The sequence below is a fragment of the Primulina eburnea genome, chromosome 7 (assembly GCF_022965805.1).
Source record: "Primulina eburnea isolate SZY01 chromosome 7, ASM2296580v1, whole genome shotgun sequence".
Taxonomy (NCBI): Eukaryota; Viridiplantae; Streptophyta; class Magnoliopsida; order Lamiales; family Gesneriaceae; genus Primulina; species Primulina eburnea.
In genome coordinates, this window is record NC_133107.1 from 1,872,661 (window position 1) to 1,894,128 (window position 21,468).

General features: G+C 35.4%; 4 protein-coding genes and 1 pseudogene across 9 annotated transcripts; 2 read left to right on the plus strand and 3 right to left on the minus strand.

The window, feature by feature from the left end:
- Positions 1 to 1,161: 1,161 nt before the first annotated feature.
- On the plus strand, positions 1,162 to 3,914 carry LOC140836467 (UPF0548 protein At2g17695). Of its 2 annotated transcripts, none has more exons than XM_073202008.1 (5): positions 1,162 to 1,423; positions 1,621 to 1,700; positions 1,791 to 1,967; positions 2,073 to 2,271; positions 3,644 to 3,914. In XM_073202008.1, exons 2-5 carry the CDS (start codon positions 1,642 to 1,644, stop codon positions 3,821 to 3,823), a joined length of 615 nt encoding a protein of 204 aa, XP_073058109.1. In that variant the 5' UTR covers positions 1,162 to 1,423; positions 1,621 to 1,641; the 3' UTR covers positions 3,824 to 3,914. The 2 variants fall into 2 exon arrangements, with proteins under 2 accessions (XP_073058109.1, XP_073058108.1); XM_073202007.1 differs by having other exon boundaries at positions 1,163 to 1,400.
- Positions 3,915 to 5,825: 1,911 nt separating this feature from the next.
- LOC140837345 (cation/H(+) antiporter 1-like) lies at positions 5,826 to 7,637 on the minus strand (annotated as a pseudogene).
- On the plus strand, positions 7,583 to 13,688 carry LOC140836469 (protein S-acyltransferase 10-like). 4 transcript variants are annotated; one of them, XR_012119098.1, is made up of 12 exons: positions 7,583 to 7,806; positions 7,902 to 8,016; positions 8,829 to 8,903; positions 9,001 to 9,072; positions 9,235 to 9,360; positions 10,532 to 10,565; positions 11,539 to 11,648; positions 11,767 to 11,853; positions 12,033 to 12,116; positions 12,395 to 12,460; positions 12,852 to 12,968; positions 13,300 to 13,439. XR_012119098.1 is itself a non-coding variant. In XM_073202012.1 (12 exons), the coding sequence occupies exons 3-12, from the start codon at positions 8,144 to 8,146 to the stop codon at positions 13,475 to 13,477; spliced, it is 837 nt and encodes a 278-aa protein (XP_073058113.1). In that variant the 5' UTR covers positions 7,680 to 7,806; positions 7,902 to 8,016; positions 8,089 to 8,143; the 3' UTR covers positions 13,478 to 13,688. The 4 variants fall into 4 exon arrangements, 3 of the variants coding, with proteins under 3 accessions (XP_073058111.1, XP_073058112.1, XP_073058113.1); XM_073202012.1 differs by lacking the exon at positions 12,852 to 12,968 and adding an exon at positions 8,089 to 8,148 and having other exon boundaries at positions 7,680 to 7,806; positions 13,300 to 13,688; XM_073202010.1 differs by lacking the exon at positions 12,852 to 12,968 and having other exon boundaries at positions 13,300 to 13,688.
- A 2,074-nt stretch (positions 13,689 to 15,762) lies between these two features.
- LOC140836468 (phosphoserine aminotransferase 2, chloroplastic-like) lies at positions 15,763 to 17,297 on the minus strand. The gene has a single exon (XM_073202009.1). It carries the CDS (start codon positions 17,221 to 17,223, stop codon positions 15,943 to 15,945), a length of 1,281 nt encoding a protein of 426 aa, XP_073058110.1. The 5' UTR covers positions 17,224 to 17,297; the 3' UTR covers positions 15,763 to 15,942.
- Positions 17,298 to 17,776: 479 nt separating this feature from the next.
- Positions 17,777 to 20,279, minus strand: LOC140836471 (G2/mitotic-specific cyclin-2-like). 2 transcript variants are annotated; one of them, XM_073202014.1, is made up of 11 exons: positions 20,113 to 20,279; positions 19,879 to 20,011; positions 19,715 to 19,771; positions 19,534 to 19,579; positions 19,294 to 19,449; positions 19,087 to 19,209; positions 18,912 to 19,001; positions 18,602 to 18,823; positions 18,409 to 18,507; positions 18,138 to 18,316; positions 17,777 to 18,063 (listed from the first exon to the last, which is right to left on the minus strand). In XM_073202014.1, the coding sequence occupies exons 1-11, from the start codon at positions 20,165 to 20,167 to the stop codon at positions 17,913 to 17,915; spliced, it is 1,311 nt and encodes a 436-aa protein (XP_073058115.1). In that variant the 5' UTR covers positions 20,168 to 20,279; the 3' UTR covers positions 17,777 to 17,912. The 2 variants fall into 2 exon arrangements, with proteins under 2 accessions (XP_073058115.1, XP_073058114.1); XM_073202013.1 differs by having other exon boundaries at positions 19,087 to 19,212.
- Between the last annotated feature and the right edge of the window lie 1,189 nt (positions 20,280 to 21,468).

Sequence of the window (21,468 nt, forward strand, 5' to 3'; positions counted from 1 at the left end):
CCATAGTTGATACTTATTTACTTAAAGTTGAAATTAAAACCAAACTTGTTCCATGAACTATTGGCAATCACCAAATTAATGTAAATTATTAATTACCTATAAAATTATATATCCTTACCAATTGAGTGGGCCGGGGGATGATGAATATTATCGGCTTTTGCATCGTTTGATTCAGCTTGATTGGAACCGAGTTTGTGTTTTTACACCATTTTAAAGTTTGAACCAATTTGCAAATTTTTCATCATAAAGTAATATTATATGAAAAAAGTTACCCAAAACCTCATTTTAATAATACAATATATTATATATTAGTTATCTTAAATTATGTCAATTATGCTTCGCCCATCTTGAAGATCAACATCTGGCGCTATTGTGCTACTTAAACGATCGGAGTAGCTTGAAGAAGTAGAAAGTGGTTGACGGAGAAACGACAGATGTGTGATGGCATTGTTATGTGGATTCATGATCGGAACAAGTTTGGGGTTGGAGGTTGGAGTTTCATTTTATTTTCATAATGTTTATTGGGGTGCAATAAATATCATATTTGTTACCAATTATATGTTTTATATAGTTTTGCTATGTTGTCTATCAACCGTACCAAATTTTATGTCAACTAATAACGTGTCACTTACATATTAGATGTGATTAATCATATCAAAATTGTATGTCGAATAGGTGAGTGATACTTTATCGGTAGGAAACAGAAACTTAACACGGTTATGAACAATATAACAAGACTATATTTTATATACAAATTATTTTATTATCTCTATATATTTTGTCTTCATTTATCTTACCACATCAATCAAGCTTACCTAAATTTATACACGAAGTAACGTGATTCTAGGTGCAGTGGCATAAATATGAAATTAGATTCACATAATCATTTCTATCAATATATTTTCGAGCTAGTTATAAATAAAGTGTGCACAAAAACACAAGTAGTTAAATTGTTAAAAAAATATGAGAGTATGTCTTTTGTGAGACGGTCTCATTATCTGTGAGACGAGTCAATCCTACCGATATTCACAATAAAAAGTAATACTCTTAGCATAAAAAGTAATATTATTTATGAATGACTCAAAAAATAAGAGATCTGTCTCACAAAATACGACCCGATAAAATTGTGCAAAAATATGATTATAATAAAAAGATAAGGTGGGCGTTGGATCTATGCTGCCGAATAATCTACAGCCGGAAGCTCCATTGTCGAATAGGGATATAATAGCCCACCCTATATCCCTGCGCAATCCTACGAATCCGAAATAAATTTTCCTCCGAACTTGATATAAATTAACTCCCAAGCTTCGGGAACTACGAACACTGCATACCATACCAACCGGTGTATAGAGAGTTCTCGAGGACGTTTTGGCGAGTAGGCGTGAAGTGAGAAATTGTAGGTGAGGAGGAATGAAACTATCTGGTACAAATTAGTTTGATCCTTTTGTTTCCACATCTTTCGTCCTTCCGTGGTTGATTATTTCCCTTTTCTCTCTCTGTTTGATCGTTCCAAATGATGGGAGTTGAGTTGTTTTTTTTTAAAATATGTTTGAATTGAATTTTAGGCTGAGTTTCATGTAGTTTATGCTTAATATTTTGTTCGAAAAAAATGTTTGTTAGGAACTTTTCGTTTCGGGAAAGATGATTTTCTGGTCCTGGTCTCGTCCAACTAGTCAAGAACAGGAGACATGCGTAAACAAGTAAAAAGATTCCATTTTTTGGAAATTGGCACCATTTTATCCGCAGTACACTCTCTGTATTAAATTTTATGTATTGTGCCTTTATATCAGGTCTGGTGCCCTTAATTATGATATTATTCATAAAGGTGCCACAGCTAAGCCTGCATTTGCTCTTAAACAAGACAAGGAGCTATCAGAAACTGGTTTTTTTGTTAACCATGCCCGTGTTTTAGTTGGTTCAGGTCTTGAGACTTTTGAGAAAGGAAAATGTGCGCTTCAGAATTGGAGGTTCATGAGGAATTCCTTGCCTACTCATGATTGATCTATTGGCATTATTCATCATATGTAAATCAGTACTCTTATTTTGGTTGCATATCACAATTTAATTTGCAGGCATTTTAGCTTGAACTGGGCATTTGTTGATTCCAAGACTCCCATTCAGAGTGGGGTAAAGTTTTGTGTGTGTACTAAGCAATTTCTCCCATGGATTTTGATGCCTTTGGAAATAGTGTACGTTAATGAGTCTAGGGACCTAAAAGACACCGCAGTTTCGTTCAGTTTTGGCAGCGGAACTCTTCAAGGACACCTGCTGGTAGATTCTATTACTTTTTTCTGCTTTAGACCTTATGGTTTTAACCACGTTATGAGAGCTTTTAATTTTTTATGATGGGGTTGCGTCCAGTCTTTGTTTTAAGTTTATATTTTGTTATTAAAAACATGGATAAATTACAAGGTTTACTGTGTCTAACTAGTGCGGACATGAGATATTTTTGCTGGATATTTGAACATATTGAGATCAATGGTACCGGATGTTTCAAAAAAATTTACTTGATGTAATCACAGTATATTTTAAATTAAAATCTTGAATGAAATAGAACATGTGTGTGTGTACAGAGACAGAGATAACTTGGGTGATTGGACTGGTAATGATGGTCGAGAAGAGAAAGAGGCAAAATTTAGCATATCAAATGATACATTCAGAGATAATTTAAAAATAACACCTATTAGGGCAGATTGAGAAAAAAAAAAAAAGATAACTGGAGGTGATCTCTGAATACTATGGGATAGTCAACCATCTTTTTGTAGTTGTTGGGTAGAGATACATTGTATTTCTGAGTTTATGTTTTTTCTTCCACACTTCTGTTAGCAAAAGATGAATGAAATATTTTGTTCAGTACTTCATTTTTCAAATGTCTACGATACACAATTCGTTCATATTATTCAGTACGAGCTAATACTTATTCTGTAATTGGTGCATCATCATTTGATTACTTTTTTAAAACAAATTGAGGCAATGAGATCAATAGTTTCACTGGGAAGTTTGGAGTTTAATTTTTTTTCAGGGATCAGATTCTTTGTAGTGATACTGAACTATCTGCCTTACCCTTGCTCACCTGCATATAGAAATATTATGGTTTCTATCGATTAGCAGATATTTTATGGTGTTTTGATTTGTCTTGATTCTAAAAATATACAAACAATGTATAACTCTATGAGAATATACGACATTGTTATCATAGATCCACTTACATCCCTTGTTGTCCTCTACATATAGGCCAAACAATGTATAACTCTATGAGAAGATATGGCATTGTTATCATAGATCAACTTATATCCCTTATTGTACTCTAAATATAGGCATAATAGTCAAATCCCACTAAAATTAAATTAGTTATCACAATCTCATCACGGTAATAAAATAAATTAGATTTAAGATTCCTAATATGTGTATTTGTGCATTTATGAACACGGCATCATGTCACTTTTTTTTACACTTCATATAAATCAACCTCCGTTTACTTGTTCAGGTGCATAAAGTTATATAACCGTAGTCTTTTTCCTTTTGCATTTTTTTATCATATGTCCTAATATCCGAAATCATTTGCATGTCAAGCCTGTTGTTCGAATTGCACACATATGAAATCATAGAAATCAATGGTAACACTTGATTTGTTTTTACACAGGCAGGAGAAGAACGGTTCTCAATCACAATGGACGAAAAGGAAGATGTCTGGTATGAAATACTTTCATTCTCCAAGCCTGCCAACTTTCTCTCGCTGATCGGGTACCCTTATGTACGTTATAGTCAAAAGAAATTTGCTCACGAATCTACAACTGCTATGAAGAAACGTTTATCTGCATAGGTACATTTGCTATGTTTAGACTTGAAGAACTCTCTCATCTGAGATGTACTATTTTACCTTTTGGCTTAATAAATCTAGTTTTCATATGAAATGTTGGCATTTGGTAGCTGTAAGTGTTTTATATTTCTATCCGTTTATATTATGGCATATGAATGCGTTTGGCGTCTGTATTGTACAAACTGTTTGTACGTATACTATTTTGTAAATTAGGTTGTGGGTTCCATTGGAGCAACTTAGGTATGTCTATGTTTTTAGAATGAGATTTTTTTGCTATTTTTTCCATAACCGTGGGAGATTTGCAAATCTTTCTCTTTTGGTATCATGATTAAGAAGGTTAATGTACTCTTTGAAAATGTCACTTGAAGTTGGAGCAATGCCTTTGTGTTCACCAAATATGGCATTTTTTTTTCTGGAGGTCTTTATGTAAGTATTGTGAAGAACAATTATCAAATATATTTTGAAAGCTTTTCTTGCACAACTTACGAGCAATTGCAACTTCAAAAAACTATTTGCTGAATCATATGGCCTTCGACTCTTTTTATGCAAGAACTAGCTAATGGAGATGAAGTTGGGTTCGCGTATATCTAATATTTTGTGAAATAGTTTAAGAATATTGGATTAAGTATTTGACCATAAATTTTTTTAAAATTAACCAACTGTTTTAGTAGTATTCACAGGCTACGTGCACACACATCTAATATTTGTTTGTCAAAGATGAGCATTTTAAGAATCTCGAAGAGTTAAGTTTTGGCCATCAACACATTATAGAAACCAGCAAAATGTATCACCCTCTGTTGCATTCTATACATGTACATATGCGCATGTGTATACGTACACGTGTGTGTATATCTATATGTATATGTATTCCAGTTGAACTTGATGTGAAAAATAACATCATCAACTGAATATTAACATGGCTTCCTATATATATATATATATATATATATACCAAAACTCCCAAAAAGAGGGGAAATGAAACAAAAGAAAAAATTTAATGTTCTAAATCTTTACCATAACAAAAACTGCAAAACTATGTGGGTTGCCCAATTTTCTATTGATATTGCTATCGATTGTTAGAAGGTCTATGCTGTTGAATAACTAAAACAGAACCGCTAAGTTCAAAATCTGAAGAAGCTAACAAATCCCCTACTTTACCAAGCACTGGGCATTCTTCCGAATCACTTAGACTTCTTGTTAGTATGAGTTCCCTCTTCTTCCCTTGCCAACTATAAACATTGAATACATATCAGCCATATCTCTCAATACATTTGCTGTCTCCCCACCATTTTCCACATGCTTCTCTACATACCCTTACTTGACCACATGTTACATACCTAAAGAAAAAATCACAAGATCTTGATTACTGTAAAAAAAGGGTTTATATATGTTGCATGTTATGTTCACAGAACCCATAAAAACACAGTGAAAGAACTTGAAGAAATCCAGTGAGAAAGTCGGCAGGATGGAGGATCCACACATCAATGGCTTAGGTTGTGAGTTGCATGAGTAGCATTTGTTTATTGTCATTTATGGTTATATATGCAATACAATTTGAAATACAATACTTAGAATAACTAAAGCTTTAGATGCAACTACACATGCTCAATCTTGTAATTGGTATATACATGCAATTGCTGAAGGTTATTTATTGCTAGGGGTAAATATCAGGTGTGGTTATCTATATGATATATTGGACAAAATATGATTCTCATGTTACCCGTACGATTTAAAAGATCCGAGTCATATGATTATTGATAATTATAGTTATCTTTATAAGGAAGATGAAAGAGTCTACAAATATAATCATACGGTGACTATATGACATTGTGCGACCAGTATTGACTAGTTACTAATCATGTGCTACACATGTTGAAATCAAGAATTTTCTGTAATTTGTGCGCTCTACTGAAATGTATCGATGGCTTTACAAAGCAACTTTTCCACAAGATCAGTATCTTGACGTTTTCTATGGTGAAATCGACCCATGAGACAGAGAATGACTTCAATAATGCAGCGTTGGCTGAGTTTTACAATAGGTTAGGTGCATCAAGTAAGGTGTTATGGCGACATTTTCTGGCCCTTTAGATGTAGCTATTAGTCCTATCATCGTTGCAACAGGGCGAGGGCCGTATACACAAGCCAAGAGTTTTAGTTCATTTTTTGGGGATTGGAACCAAAAATTTCACTCTCTTTTTACCATGAAGGCTATCAAAGGTCCCCAGATCAAAGAATTGATTACTATTGCAGCCATCATCAGGTTGTAGAATATTTGGCTTGACATAGCCTGCACCACGTTTAAGTATCCTTTGCTCAAAACAGCATAAATTTTTATAGGAATATATGTGCATGATTCAATTACAAAAGCTTGTATCCACAACAGAATGACCGGAAGCAAAATTATTAATGTCCCCTAAATCGGAAGTATGAATATCAGCTATTTATGTACTTGATATTATCAAAGATAAAGTGGTGGAAAATCTTTTCTACGTCTGAATCATAATCAAATCAAATAGTAACAGCGCATCTTGCTCTTGAAAACTTTAAATATGATTGTTCCAGTGCATGGCATATTTAAAGGTGTATGCACGTTACAGGCGTTTACACTAACACGAGAAGAGGCTAAGTTAGAAGAACGAACTTACTTTATAAAGTTGCACGTTTATTGTCAAGGCGAGCAAATCAACGTGCACCTTCAAGTGAACACAAAAGGCTAATGTCCCAGCTGTGATCTTCCCTCCGATGCTCAATAAGATAACCATAGCGACGATGGAGAAGTTTCGAAAACTGTTTATAAGAGTCACATCTGCCTTGAACCCCGAGTATCCAAAGTATATGGGAAGTATGAAGTTGTGAGCGGAATAGGAGTGTTTAGACAGGAGTGTACAAGCCACTTTGCCTCCTCTTGGAAACATCGATCCGATGAGGAAACAACCTATTATGCTGCTGAATCCGCTAGTATCCATGATCATTGCAGCAACATATGCAATTCCCAAAAGTATGAATATATAACTCAGTGTTTTAAGGTGTTTTTGGTCCATTTCGTCACGTATCTATTAACGAGAATAGCCAATGTAACAATAATAATGTACATGAATGCATAGAAAACCGATGATGAGAAATCAGATTTTTCATCGTTTCTTGCAATTATAATCAACAAAAGCATAGCGTAAACATCACCAAACAATAAAGAAGATAGAGCCAATCTCCCAATATCAGTACTTGCAAACTTCAAATCATGTGCTAATCTTGATTCTTGACACTAACTTTATTGATTAAATTAATTTTTTTACCTTAATTTTTATTTTAAAAAATCTTCTATCTTATCTTTATCTATATTTTAAAATTCAATCATATCTTTATTTATATTTAAAATTGTTAGATATGTTATCACTCTTGATAAATATATATATATATATATATATATATATATATATATATATATATATATATATATATATATATATTATTAATTTAAAAATAACAAAATTTATCATATTCGATAAATATTTTAGTTGTATAAACAAGCAACGCGAGCAAAAGGTATAAGCATGTGTATGTATTTTGAATATATATATATATATATATGTTTATATATATTCATAATTATTTACCTTATTTTATTAAAAACTAATATATATATATATATATATATATATTCATAATTATTTACCTTATTTTATTAAAAACTAATATAAAAATATTAAGCAATATTATTGTCAAATAAAACAAAAAATACATTTTCCTTTTTACGGGCCATACCCAAATGGATAACATTAACAAGTGGTGATGCCGCGCAACTGCAGACAAAGCTCATTCGCCGTCGTTTTCTCTTTGATATACGTACAATTGAGCTAGCAACGAGTACTTGCTTGCCTGATGAGCTGAGAGAACAATGTGTGCCTGGTGCGGCGGCTCCCTCCGCGACACATGGGCTCGTGCCTCCGACCGCTGCTTCCGCCTATTCCCTTGCCTTTCGGATCCTGGTTATTGTCTTTTGTTAATTTAATTCTTCAATCAAATTGATTCATTAGAGTATTTGATAAATTTAGTTTTGATGGAAGATTCTGTTTTGTTTTAGTTCGCCGATCTGCGTTGTCATTGAAACTAGCATTGGTGGGGCTGCATCTAATTTTTGTTGGGGTTTTATTTTTGCTTGACCACGATTTGATTGAGAAGACCAAACAAGAACCGTGGTAATGTAATTTTCTTGGTGTTCTGCAATTTTAGTTTGTAGTTTGTACATAATTTTCAGGTGAATTTTTCAGGAAGTATTCGTTTTGGGTTCGAAGTCAGTGATTGCAGATGTAAATACGATTATACATGGCGTAAACTATAGATGTATCACTGTATTGGTTCTGTTGAATTTGGCGTGCAACTCAATTATGATTATTGAAACTACAATCATAAATTATTCAATCAGTTAAAACTTAAAATAAATACATGGCCAAGATAGAACAAAAATGGTTAGAACTACACTTTTTTTGAGCTTCTATCCAATGGGTTTATAATTATGTGAGTTTTTTTCTTAAATGTATTATAATCTTCTGAAGATCTTACGTAATGGAGTTTACTTTCCATTTTACTAGAGACGAGCTCGAAGTTTAATTTGGAAGTTAACTTTTCTGATATCAAACAACATATTAAAAACACATCATGGTCCTTCAAGAAAATCTTCCGGAAAAATGACATCAACTCTCAATGGAATCAAACAAATTCCAGAACCTGGAACTTATTGGTTCCGTCGAGCTTGAATCGCGGGAAGTTGTGAAGTAGCTCTATGCTGATTCATGGACTAAAAAGACTTGCTTTGTCAAAGAATATGATGTAATCGAAGTCGATTCAAATTTTGGATAATCACTACATGTGAGATCACTTGTTGGGGGGACTATAATGCCCCCTTTCTTGGCCTTTTCCATTTAGCTCTTCAAGTCACCATCTTGGTTGTCTTTTGGGACCTCCTAAGGTCTTGCAGCTCTCCTGACCAACCTTCTCTCTTCAAATGCAGGTACACTGCTATATATGCATTGTTGTTTGTTGCTACACTGGCTCAATACTTTGTTACCTCTGGAACTTCTCCCGGGTAATTGAATTTACAATCTACTCTTGCCAGCAGATTATTTATTTTATTCCATCAGTCTGTTGAAGCTTCTGCTTTTTTCTTTGGGTAAAAATTGTAGCTATGTACTTGATGCACAGAAGATTGTCAATGAAAGAGATGCTACAGCTAGAAGGACATTATTGGCCTCAAAGTAAGCAGGTTCCTTTCTGATTCTTCTGAATAAGTACAGAAGGGCAGATAAAGCCACCATACGATTTAATATTTCTCACAGATTATATTTGATTTTTCACTAAGCATGAACTTTTCTACTTGCCTTGTTTGTGGATGTATTTGTCACAATGGTCAAAGAAAGACCTACAGCTTCAAGCAAAAATGGTAATGTTGTAATCACAGTGGATGGACGGAACTATCAAAGAGGAAATGAGACTGCCTGGACAAAGCTAGTGATGGATCTTTACCCTCAGGGATATTCTCTTCGGTAATAGTGCATTACTTGTTCGTTTCACTATTATTGTAGCAGTGAATTCTTACCTTGGTGGAGTAGTAAACTGAAGTCCATCTGTAGCTTCTTATTGATGATGGCTGATGGCTTAAACATTGTTTCTTCAATAAATCATGCATAAAATTTTGTTATTTGTTGAATGCCATGGATGTAAGATTTGCAAAAGATTTATCATGGGCTTTCCCTTAATAAAAGTATAACCCAGAAAATTAAGAGAGCTGAACTTCTGAATGCCATTGAAAATTGATTCTGTGAAGAAACTGTGCATCTTTAGAACTTGGATAGCATCGTCAGTCTTTTAGCTTGACGACTTCACAGTGGAGTTGCAAGATTTGACTTTTCTCCTGTATCTTTGCTTCTCATAATAAACTAGTTTCTTTATTAGGTACTTCATGATTCAGAAAGTGAATATTTTTTTCCTAAAAAACATAATATATTATTTTTTATTTCGAGACCCCAGATCAAGTTTGTTTGTGTGACTAATGTATTTGTGGGTGAGGTCTGTTAAATTATAGTCCAGTATGCACATTTCTTTGTTAATTTTTCTTGTTTCCTTCATGAAGTCGAGACCTTCTGGTCCCTAATCATGGCATATGCTAATACTTCTTGGAGAAAAACATTTGTGTTTCAGATTCGTGATACAGAAATTCTCTTAAATTGGTCATAGGACCATGCTTCGAGAAACATGTTCTCTGATTGAGGAAAAAAATGTCTCTCAAAGTACTGTTGGCTATATCGAAGTATTAGTTGAACTCTGTGATATGTCCATTAGACACTTATTTGCTTTTTGTTGTCCATATGTTTATGAGTTGCCCTCTTCATGTTAATATGAAACATTTGTTCGAATATGAGTTCTGTAGCTGCTGCTGCTGCTTATTTCTGCCTTATATTTACTTTGGTAATTGTGTCCATTGAGATACTTTTTGGTATATGTGCTTAATGTTTTAGAATTAGGCTTACATAAAACAACAAAGTTTGTGCGACTGAAGGTATCCCTTAAACTATAGAGATTATTTTCTCCATATTTGTAGTTTTTTTAGGCTAACATATGGGAAGATTAATTATATGGGAAATGAAGTTTTCAATTTTCTTCTACTAAAAGCAAGCAATTTCCAGCTGCTAATTTCTCTCTCCGTTTTTTTCCCAGAAATTTGACCTGCACGTATTGCAGTCTCGTTCAGGTATAATCTTTTGATAAACATCTTTTCCTTTTTCCATCCTTGCATTTGTATTCAGATGAAGCTATATTAGAACTTTTGACCTTTACCTTAATTCTTTTTTGTCATTTTCGAAACGCCTTTCTAATTTCCTTAGTATCTTGTATAAATTGTACTATAATTTCGTAATATATCTTATCAGTTATAACAGCAGTCCAACTAGATCCAAATCAATGCCGAAGGTCCTTAGGTTTTCAATTCCGATAGCATGAATTGCAACTGATCTTTTGGTTGAGTAGCATGTAATTGAGGTAAGAAGTCATATTGAACTTTATATGAGAAGCTGATTCAAGCAGTAAGTGAAAATTTTGGTTTGGAATAGCAGTAATTCAGCTTTCAATATTAAGCGATAATGTGTTCCAAAATGTTTATATAGATTTTATATTTACGTTGATTAGATGGGGCTATTATTAATAAGAATAGGAAACCCAAAAGCAGTTTGTAATGAATATCCTTCTCGTTCTAATTCTCTGGTTACTTATACCCTATTCACTGTGTGAACCGAAAATTGTCATAATCTATAAATCTGTACTCATCAAAATAGAAAAGAAAATTCTAACCTTCTGGATTTACAAGACTGAAGCTAATTATGTTTCAAGACCTCGTTATTAGTAATGGCCCCTTCACTCAGAGGTCACACCATGTAAGAGGGGCGCACATTGAGCATGGGATTTGTGGCAGCAGCTCGTGGAGATCAGGGGTAAATGCTGTGTTTGTCGTCAATCCTCAACAATCATATCAGAATCGATATTCTTTTCCCTACCCGTCCATTTGGAACTTGATAAGTAATATCTATAAGGAAGTCAAAAGACCTTCCTAGCATGATCCTACTTTGGACACAACATTCTAGATTTCTTGTACTTATTCTCTTGTTTTTTCATTATTCGTGCTTCACCTGTGCCAAATTTCTGATGCCATTGCTTGCATTTTTTATTAGCCTCCACGGGCAAAGCATTGTCATGATTGTGACAAGTGTGTGCTTCAGTTTGATCATCATTGTGTTTGGCTAGGGACATGCATAGGACTGGAAAACCATTGCCTTTTTTGGTGAGTGTATAGTTTTCATTTGCTGTACAATTAGTATTAATGCTTTGATTTACTGTGAACTTATTGGACTTGTACTGTTGGAGGCTGTGTTATGTGAATGTGTTTTGTGATGCATCAGGTGGTACATATGTGAAGAAACAGCCTTATGCCTTTGGACGTGGATTTTGTACATTTTGTACCTTAAATCTCATATATCAAAGGCATGGTATGCATCTCTCAGAACTACATATCTCTGAGAAAGCACCTCACTTTTTTCTGCTTGTCGAAAGAAACAAGAAACACATACTGCACCTTGCATAACCTAATTGTTTCACGCAGATGATACCTCGTCATATTAAATTCCATCATTGATTGAATTTGAATACTGAATTGGATTTCCTTCAGGTGGGCAGATGTAATTATGATCTTGCTGTTGGCTTCTTTGTCAATATGTGTAATTTTTCTGCTCCTGCTCCTCCTTTTTCACAGGTATGTCTAATCTTTAGGAGGTATTTTTATTGGCGTCTCGTAATTTCTGGTCAATTTTAGGTAACACTGGTTACTAGGTCTAGTGAAAGATCTCTATAAACATGGGGAAAGCATGACTATAAAATTGAAGGGATCCTAGTTAAAACATTTTATGCGCATCTGTACTTCTTTTCTAGCATATGCTAGCACTTGTAGCTAATAGTGTGTGTTCTTTCCTTTTTAACATGTTCTTCTTTGCTTGGAAATCAAATTTATTTTAATTTTTTTTCGTGGGACAGCTACCTTATTATGACTAATCAAACCACTTATGAACTTGTAAGAAGGCGGCGAATTGTGTATTTGAGGTTGGTTTCTTTATCACGCGTCTCCTATTTTATTCAAAACTATGGTGGTTATTTTCTAGTTTCCTAATTTGTTTGGTTTGCTCCAGCATTTAAGTTTTGCATCAGATGGGTGTGTTATTTTATTGATATTTTTATTGCTTTGACATCTCAGATTTTTTGTGTGGAAAGATGTTAAGTTGTGGTGTGCGGATTACGTGCACATGAATGTCAGTATATTTCTTTTTGTGTTGCTTAAAGTAAAGCTTTAGGCTTTCAAGGAGAAATGCTGTGGTTATTATCTTCATTTTAACGTCAAAACCATCTAGAAAATATATAATCTTATGTATAATTTAGTTGTGAGGAGCTTTTTTAACGAGTTTGTGATTAATCATTAGTGACTTCTGACATACAGTGTGATGAGCATTGGCGTATTTTGGACCCTTGTCTGACATTCGTTTATAAACCAGTCTTGCCTTTGGAATTTACATGCCTAGAACAAAATATCATGTCGTGCTCAAGCTGCCTCGAGGTGGAATTTAGTCTAGTGTTCAATTCTAAGCACGTGACAATTATTTTCTGGGTATTCCTAAATTTCGTTTATACAGCGACCAAATGATTTGCCATAGTCGTTCACATAGGACTCTATCAAGCTATTAAAACTTTCCTTTGGCTTCCTATAATAAACTTTTGTATATTGTAGTTCTTATGTCTTTTGGTACTGCTTTCGTTCTCAACCGAAAATTTGATCAACTATTTTCCGAAACATGCATGATGTGATATAATATAGTATGAGACGACATGTTTACTTGCAGTGGTGTCATCTTCTTCTGAGTTTTCATTTCGGCAATTGAATTTTGCAGGGGGATTCCGGAGAGAGTGCATCCATTCAATAAAGGAGTTCGCAGAAATTTATCAGTGCTTTGTTGTACCAAAAGCGGTGGCATGTACAGGATGGAAGCTTTGCCAACAGCAGCAGAACTCGAGGAAAAGTCAAGACCATACACATGCTCGGATGTTTTATCTTGCCGTTGCTGCTGATGTCACAAGTTTCGTAATTTTAATTAAAAAAAAAAAACTTTTTGAACGCGTCAAACTGTATTGGATTTCATACTAATGATGCATGTCAAGCTTGTATGTATTTTAAAATCAGGCTTGCGACAGTCCCTAGTATCATATTTGTGGAACACTCCAAATTTCTTGTCATACATTGTATAGAGACCAATGTTTTGATCTGATATTGATTGGCGCACGACTGCTACGACGGCTATATGTTTGTGATATAATCAATCCACAACTTCAAAATTTTTAAAATATAGTCTTTTTTTAACGTCTATCATTGGTCAATGTTTGTGACAAAGATCATCGGTTGTATTATAAGTGGACAACGTCGGACCAGCTCGTAATCCATGTATCTGGTTTACAACGTTGAATCGATGGTCAGCAATACTCACATAGGGATTAAATACAGCACACGCACTTATATATATCATCATGTCCAGTACGTACAAAGATGAATTAAAAGCCAAGTACACTACGCAAATCTTCTTCAGCTACTACACATGAAATATTAAGAAAGTACACTATTAACAGAAGATTCACCTCGAACAGATAAGTTCGTATGTTCTTGTATCTCTGCCAGAATAGAGGCAAAGATTTCAGGCTCCAACAAACCCTGTATTTTTCTCCGTACCCAATTGTGCATAGCGATTCGTGAAACCCCCAGCGTATAACACTAATTAATGGAATTTAGCTAAGTTTACCATTTCGCATTAATACTAATTTAAAAGATGAAACGTTTTTATCTCTAAATATTGAGTCTAATAAAATGTTAAATTGAATCTTTTAGGGATCGAAAATACTTTATATTGAATCTAGAATTTTTCCACAAAAGCAAATGGAAGTAGCTAGATTAAAAGGACTAAAATTCAGGCACATGGAACAACACCATGACGATCAAACTACCTGGGGGCAAACAAATCGACCTTTTTATTAATAATATCAACCATTAAAATTTCAAGCTCAGGCTCGAATGCTAGCGTTTGATTAATTAGGTATGTTTGCAGCCCTAATATCATACTGATGCACATACTACTCAATCTCCGTCGAAATTATATGTGATTTAATCTAAATGCGAAATTTTAATATCCTTTTTGTTAAATCACATTGGCAACCTCAAATCTCGAGCAAGCAAAATATATATACATATCTAAATGTATCCATGAGAAATGCCCTTAGCGGAGGAGGAGGAGGAGCCACACTAACATTTGCCTCTCTACCCGGTCCTCCAGGGTAACAAGCAGATCCCCACAACATCTCAACCTTTGCATCGCGGTGATCAGCATTTCAACACCCTTAGATCATGGTGATCAGCATGTCGGCACAATGATTCAATGGTCACCAAGTCCCCCAGGCAGCTTGAGATCAACCCCGTCATCTAATAATATCCAGATCTCATTACCCAGTATCCATCCACCTATTTTTTTTTACTAACGCTTCTTGGACATAATGCTCAACATAATTACTAAATGCCCATGAAACCTACACTAGGATCAAGCTCCGACCCTGGCGCATCAACACTGCTAAGGTCAACCTAGCACATTGAGACCAGCTAAGGTGCAAATTCAATATGTCTCCTAACAATAAACCTAGTGCAATATACATCTACATAATATTTGTAGTTTCTCTTGAAATTATTAAATTTTACCATATGATCCTACCATGGACTGCACTTCAATAAAGCACACAAGCAGTGCCAAAACTCCTTGGTACCCACTGGCACTAGAGCCCCTTCTAATACCTCTGGTTCAAGCATCATCACCGAACCACCTGTCCTTTTAATTAAAAATCTTGGTTTGACCTTACCCCCAAGTCTGCAGCTCCATCAGTCTCTGGTGATGGTTCATGCTCTCTGCCGTTTTCGTACCACAAAAAAACTTCTACTCACAACAGTAACTGGGATCTATAGGCTAATTAAGCTGGCAAAAGAGTAGGAATTCAAATCTTTAATCCAATCCAAGCTACTCTTAGAACCCAACAATTACTTAGCCACTCTGTTGTTCATTTTAAAGGATGACCAGATGCGACACATCAAAATCTCTATAAGAACTGGCCACCACCCATGTGATTAAGTGGCCAAATACTCTCCCCCGCGTTAATAAAAAGTTCTTTACAAGAACTTTTATACCCAAAAGGCAATCTACTTGAGCACAATTTCCCCAGTGATACTGATCATTGCTGTTATAATTATCCATAACAAATACATTCAAAAACAATATTTAAAGCAATAAACTTCTCAATCTTCAATCTATACAGATCACCAAGAAAAACTGCAACTTCTTATAATTCTCAATTAATCATATAATGTCGTTTATTATCACCGTTGAATTTCACATGTTCAACAAAATTTCAAACAAAACGACAGATGATAAGCGCAAATGGGATTGCAAAATCAAAACAATGCTACAATATATCAACTCAAGAAAAAGAAACAACAATACCCAATTTTAACCATCGTGCCTGGCCTGAAAATCCTTCATGAAAGCGACCAACTTCTCAACTCCAGCCAAAGGCATGGCATTGTATATGGAAGCTCTTATTCCACCAACCGATCTGTGCCCCTTGAGCTGCACCATTTTCTCTTTGGCAGCTTCCTTCACAAACTCCGCCTCCAACTCCGACTTGGCCAATGTAAATGGAACATTCATAAGCGATCTCACGCTCTCTACCACAGGGCACTTATAAAATCCGTTGCTGCCATTAATGGCGTCGTACAAAATCGTTCCCTTCTTCACATTTTTCTTCTCCACTTCAATCAATCCACCTTGTGCGACAAGGTCCTCAAACACGAGCCCACACATATAGATCCCATAGCATGGTGGGGTATTGTATAATGAGGCATTATCCGCGTGGGTCTTGTAGTCAAGCATCACAGGCGTAGTTGATTGAGCATTTCCGATCAAATCTGACCTTATGATCACGATGGTGACCCCGGATGGACCAACATTTTTCTGGGCTCCAGCGTAGATCAACCCAAATTTACTGACATCCACCGGCTTCGAGCAAAAATTTGACGACATATCGGCAACAAGAACCTCATTTTCATTAGAAGGACTCGGGTAATCCTTGAATTCGACACCGTGAATGGTTTCGTTGGCGCATATGTGCAAAAACTTGGCTCCTGGTGTCTGTTCAAGTGTTTCGAAGCTGGGGATCTTGGTGTATTTATCGGATTTTCCACTCCAAATGGATTTGGGCTTGCAGTATTTGGCAGCTTCTTTAAAAGCCTTGTCGCTCCAGGATCCCGTGACGACGTAGTCCACGACGTCATCGGGCTGGCAGATATTGAGCGGGATGGCGGCGAACTGGGTGGTCGCGCCGCCTTGAAGGAAGAGGACATGGTAATTCGACGGAATATTGAGAAGGTTTCGGAGATCTGACTCTGCCTTCTGGATGATTGAGAGAAATTCTTTTCCACGGTGGCTCATCTCCATGACCGACATGCCGGAACCACGCCAGTTATAGAGCTCCGACTGAGCCTTGAGGAGGACTTTTTCAGGGAGAATTGCGGGTCCAGCTGCGAAGTTGAAGACGCGATCGGTGGCTGATGCGGTAGGTGCCGCGGTTTGGAGGGTGGTAGATGAGCAGTGGATGGAAATATTTTTTTGAGCGCGGGCTGATGGACGGGAGATGGTGGCAGGGAAGGCGGATATTTGGGTTGATGTGGGCTTGAGCTTCAGCTGTGAAAGAGGGGTGGTTGAAGAGGCGGCGGCGGCGGTGATGGCCATTTTCAAAGTTAGCTCTTTTGTACTGGTAAAATTAACAGAAGTGGTGAGATCTCTGCCTTTAGCGTCTAGCGTGTTTGCTAGATACTTATATATATTTATTTTTGTTGTGGAATGAATATTTTATATATTTATTTATATTTTAAATATATAGTTTCGGAATTAATACACGACAAATTTATTTTTATAGAACTTTATTTTTAGATATTAAATCATATATTACATAGTAAATTTTTTAAAAATAAATAAACGGGGTTGGTGGGGAACTTAACGTTTTCTGAAATTCTAGCATGAATTAGGTTGGGTCAACAATCCCACTTGATCTTTTAAGATATTTCTAAGTGTATATATAAATATATATATATACATATATATATATATATATATATATATAATTAAAAACACTACCGACATGTGTATTTAGAAAACTAAACGGTTTTACAAATATCATTTGGCATATATATAAGAAAATTCTTGAAATGCAAATGACTTTCAATTATAAGAAGGAAATAAAATGGACAAGAAAGAACGGTCTTATTAAGATTAGACAATGATCAAAGATTGAAAGTGTACAATTGAATCAGCAATTAATTGTTTCGTAAATGTCGAATTTACACAACTTATTTTGTAACGATCACAATTACGAAGTCATATAAAGTTAGCAGCCAACTGTACATGACATGCCTCTCTGCCTATTGTGGGCTTGGAGTTTGCACAAGAAAATGTGCAGGCTCCCATCTTGATGCATAACCAAACTTTGATGTGTTGTACTTCCGGTGCACACCTGTGAGTTTTCCGGCCGCCGAGAGCTGATGAAACCGAACCATCATTCTCGAGCATTCCCTGCAGCAGACACCACCGAGTTTATAAATCGAGCTAGGATAATAATGACCATGCTTGTTATATAACTGACTTACAATAGTTGATCTTCTGAGTAGCCAGTGTGATGTTGGCAGGTCTTGTTCCACTGTCCGATGCCGTAAAGTGAAGCTTGAGCAGTATATGTTGCAGCAGCAGCCATGAAAGATGGTGGATACTTGAGCATTTCATATTCCACCATACACAGCTCAATCAAGAAGAAGGAGAGTGTCTCAAGCTGTGTTAATAAGGACACGAGAAAGAAAAAATTAATTTCTTTCCAGTAAATTCGTTTCACGTGGAACACGTCTCGTTATCTTGAATTCTGACCTTTCTGTCCGATTGGGCTGCCTTTAGGAATCTTTTCATGAAAACATACGCGGTTGGGACAGACATGTTGAACTGCAAGGTGTTTAGCATCGATCTTTCCTGCAGAATTTGCAAACGAAACGTTGGATTAGAGATTCAAGAGCTTCGAACGATGGATAAAATCAATGGGAGTGTTTTAGTATGTAACAGCTACCATTTCAAGAATTTCATTCCTTGTATAAGCTTTGTCCGAAATAAAAATCAAATCATCCACAACTGGCACAGAAACTTCCTCATATTTGCATGCTAAAAGCAGTGCTACCAGGCCAACAAGCTGAAGCTTTTTCCTTACCACCGATTGCTTTTCTAAGAATCTATCAATCAAATTTACTGTGAGAAACAATGTCTCGTCTCTAAGTTCGAATTTGTGGTGTACCTGTTGTGTCACAAACAAGAACAACGAACAAGGCTGAGATAAGTCGAAGATCATACACCTATTAATACAATGATCATGTGGTGCTCACCTCTATAAGCCAGTCTACGAGAATGGACCTCATTTTTTCGTTAATGTCGAATTGTTGCGCCATGTATCCAGGCAAAACACAGCAAGAACTCTGAATCAACAAACCACTTTAAACCAGTCAAGGCCTTTCCATTGCAATTTGGATATTTTTTACTAGCGTTGTTGGTGGTTCTTACCTCCATTTTCTTGTAGTAAACATACAAATCTTCAATATACTCGATTACTGCTAGTGGATCCTTTGAATCACAGCCGTCGATGTCCAAGATAGTGTCTTCAAATATGTCCTCCATTTCAACCTCCTTCTGAGAGGTGTTAGATCCAAAATCTTAAACTTAACCAATATTTTGAAAAAGATAAGGAAACAGAGGTAAATTTACACATACTGTTTGATTGTTTTCAGTCGTTTCGAATCCGGAATGTTCCAAAGACATGGGCACAGGCTGGTCTTTAGCAGCTCCTGATTGATCCTCTGAATCTGTTAGGGAGATATCCTCCCATACACTTAACTCATTTGCTGATGTCTTTGGCTTCTTTGATTCCTGTTTAATGTAAGAATTTATCAAACCCTCGAATTCTACAATTTTGGGACTAAGAAATTTTCTACAAGCTTAACTTGTTTTTACCTCTGGGCAGTGCTGCTGCGAGAAGGTCATTTGTGAAGCATATTTCCTATACAAACCACGAAGTTTACTTCAGCAAAATATTGAGGATAGTGCTTTTGGAAAAACAATTCGAACTGAGAGTAGAAACTTCATTCCGAAAAGGGGAAATATAATACTTTGAAATGAAGGGCAAGAATCTGACCTTGTTATTGGCCTATGGGCTGGAACTTGAGCACTCTTATCACGAATCCCATTTTTTCTAAAATCCAGAATATGATCAAACAATCACTTCATCATCCAAAACACTTCAAGAATGCAACAAAAAGTATAAAAACAAGGGACAAAATCTTGAGCTAGAATCTTTACCCAGGCAATTCTCGCTTGTTAATCGCACAAGTGTTTGGATTAACTCCACCTAAGTTCTGGTTAAGCACACCTAGAGCTCTTCTGTTGGGTCGGATTTCAAGTCCAAACTTCCTCCTGCCCACTTCTTCCCCACCTTTTGTTTTTCCATTAAAAAAAATGAAAATATATCCAACATTAAAGAAAATCTGGACTTTTTAAAGCTGATTTTAATCCAAGAAACCACATCCCACTTACCTTGTAGGCTAGTGTGCTCAATCTGGACAGGCTTGTTCTCATCAGATATAATCATTTTTTCGATTTATCTAGAAAACAAACACAACCCCGTCTCGCAAACAGCTCCTCCTGCTGCTGAAGAAAAGATAAGAGAGGAGAGCTCAACGATGGCGGAGGTGGTGTGAAGGGGTATTCGTCCAGTGGAAAGAAACGGTGTATTGTTTTATGTAATTTTTCAAATCCAACGGCTAGTGCAACGGTTACCTTGGTTGGTAAATGTCGCATAGCATGTGAGATATTGCTTTCAATTCAATTAAGACCCTTTACCCTTTTTTTAGTTGCCTGATTTTGATTGTTTAATTATTGTTCCAGATTTCAGAGCCCCGCACTTGAAATAAATCTTGAAATAATTTCATATTTCCATATTGTTTATTTTTATTTTAATATATGTAACATAAATTTATTCTCACTACAGGAGCTAGTTATTAGAGAATATGTGGTTTTTGGAAAGAAAAAAAAAAAAAAAAAAAAACTACCAACACAAAAAAAAATCAAATTATTAAATGAAAAACAAAAAAATTAACAAGTTATACTATTAAAACTAAAAAAAACCAACTTCCAGATCTAAATCGCAATATTTTCTTATTAGTGTATCATCCGATTTTTTAGAATTTTAGTTATGTTTCGTCGAGTGTTGATATGCACTACATACGTTGGTACCATGTCGAAAAAATTAACAAAATCAATTAAAAAAATAAAAATAACAGATAAAAACACTTCTTTAGTCAAAATGATTTTGAAGATGTAATTGTTTTCGGCCCACAAGCCAATTTATTTACGACAACTTAACTCCACCATTCTGAAACTAAATCTTCCACTAGGTTTGATTAGGTAAATGACAATGTCTATTTCTTACTTAAGAAGAGAAGTTTTTAATCAAAACACAAAATTGTTTCCACTTACAGATATTCTCCATGCAAAGTTTGAAGAGAAAACTCTGTTAAACAGCAGACCGTTTCGATCTAGAAAAGAGAACTAAAATCAAGTATTATTTTATAAAATGACGATTTAGAGAAACATGTTACGACGACATTCCACGTGGTAGAAAATCAGGATTCTTGTTAATAGAGATATGAGAACTCGAGGATTCTCAATTTTATTGACTTTACTATTCTTTTGTGTAATAGTTTCTACCTTCAAACAAGAGACGAAATCAAAATAACTGAAAGGGAGCTCAATAAATAAAACAAGCAGACAGATTTTGGGAGACAAAGTCAGCATTTCCCCTTGTGCTGTCATAAGCAAGTATAATATGCACGTCAGTCGAAATTTCAGAATCCAACAAAGTGACGTGTATTCAATTCAAAGTTTTGATGA

Excerpts from the sequence above, each read along its gene's own strand:
- LOC140836468 (XM_073202009.1), bottom strand. The coding sequence starts at position 17,223 with ATGGCCATCACCGCCGCCGCCGCCTCTTCAACCACCCCTCTTTCACAG.
- LOC140836471 (XM_073202013.1), bottom strand. The coding sequence starts at position 20,167 with ATGATTATATCTGATGAGAACAAGCCTGTCCAGATTGAGCACACTAGC. Across the intron at positions 18,317-18,408 it reads CAGCCCAATCGGACAGAAAG|CTTGAGACACTCTCCTTCTT; the intron begins GTCAGAATTCAA and ends TTATTAACACAG. Across the intron at positions 18,064-18,137 it reads TACTCAGAAGATCAACTATT|GGAATGCTCGAGAATGATGG; the intron begins GTAAGTCAGTTA and ends TGTCTGCTGCAG.
- LOC140836467 (XM_073202008.1), top strand. The coding sequence starts at position 1,642 with ATGATTTTCTGGTCCTGGTCTCGTCCAACTAGTCAAGAACAGGAGACA. Across the intron at positions 1,701-1,790 it reads CAGGAGACATGCGTAAACAA|GTCTGGTGCCCTTAATTATG; the intron begins GTAAAAAGATTC and ends CCTTTATATCAG. Across the intron at positions 2,272-3,643 it reads CTCTTCAAGGACACCTGCTG|GCAGGAGAAGAACGGTTCTC; the intron begins GTAGATTCTATT and ends GTTTTTACACAG.
- LOC140836469 (XM_073202010.1), top strand. The coding sequence starts at position 7,716 with ATGTGTGCCTGGTGCGGCGGCTCCCTCCGCGACACATGGGCTCGTGCC. Across the intron at positions 8,017-8,828 it reads AAGACCAAACAAGAACCGTG|GTACACTGCTATATATGCAT; the intron begins GTAATGTAATTT and ends CTTCAAATGCAG. Across the intron at positions 8,904-9,000 it reads ACCTCTGGAACTTCTCCCGG|CTATGTACTTGATGCACAGA; the intron begins GTAATTGAATTT and ends TAAAAATTGTAG.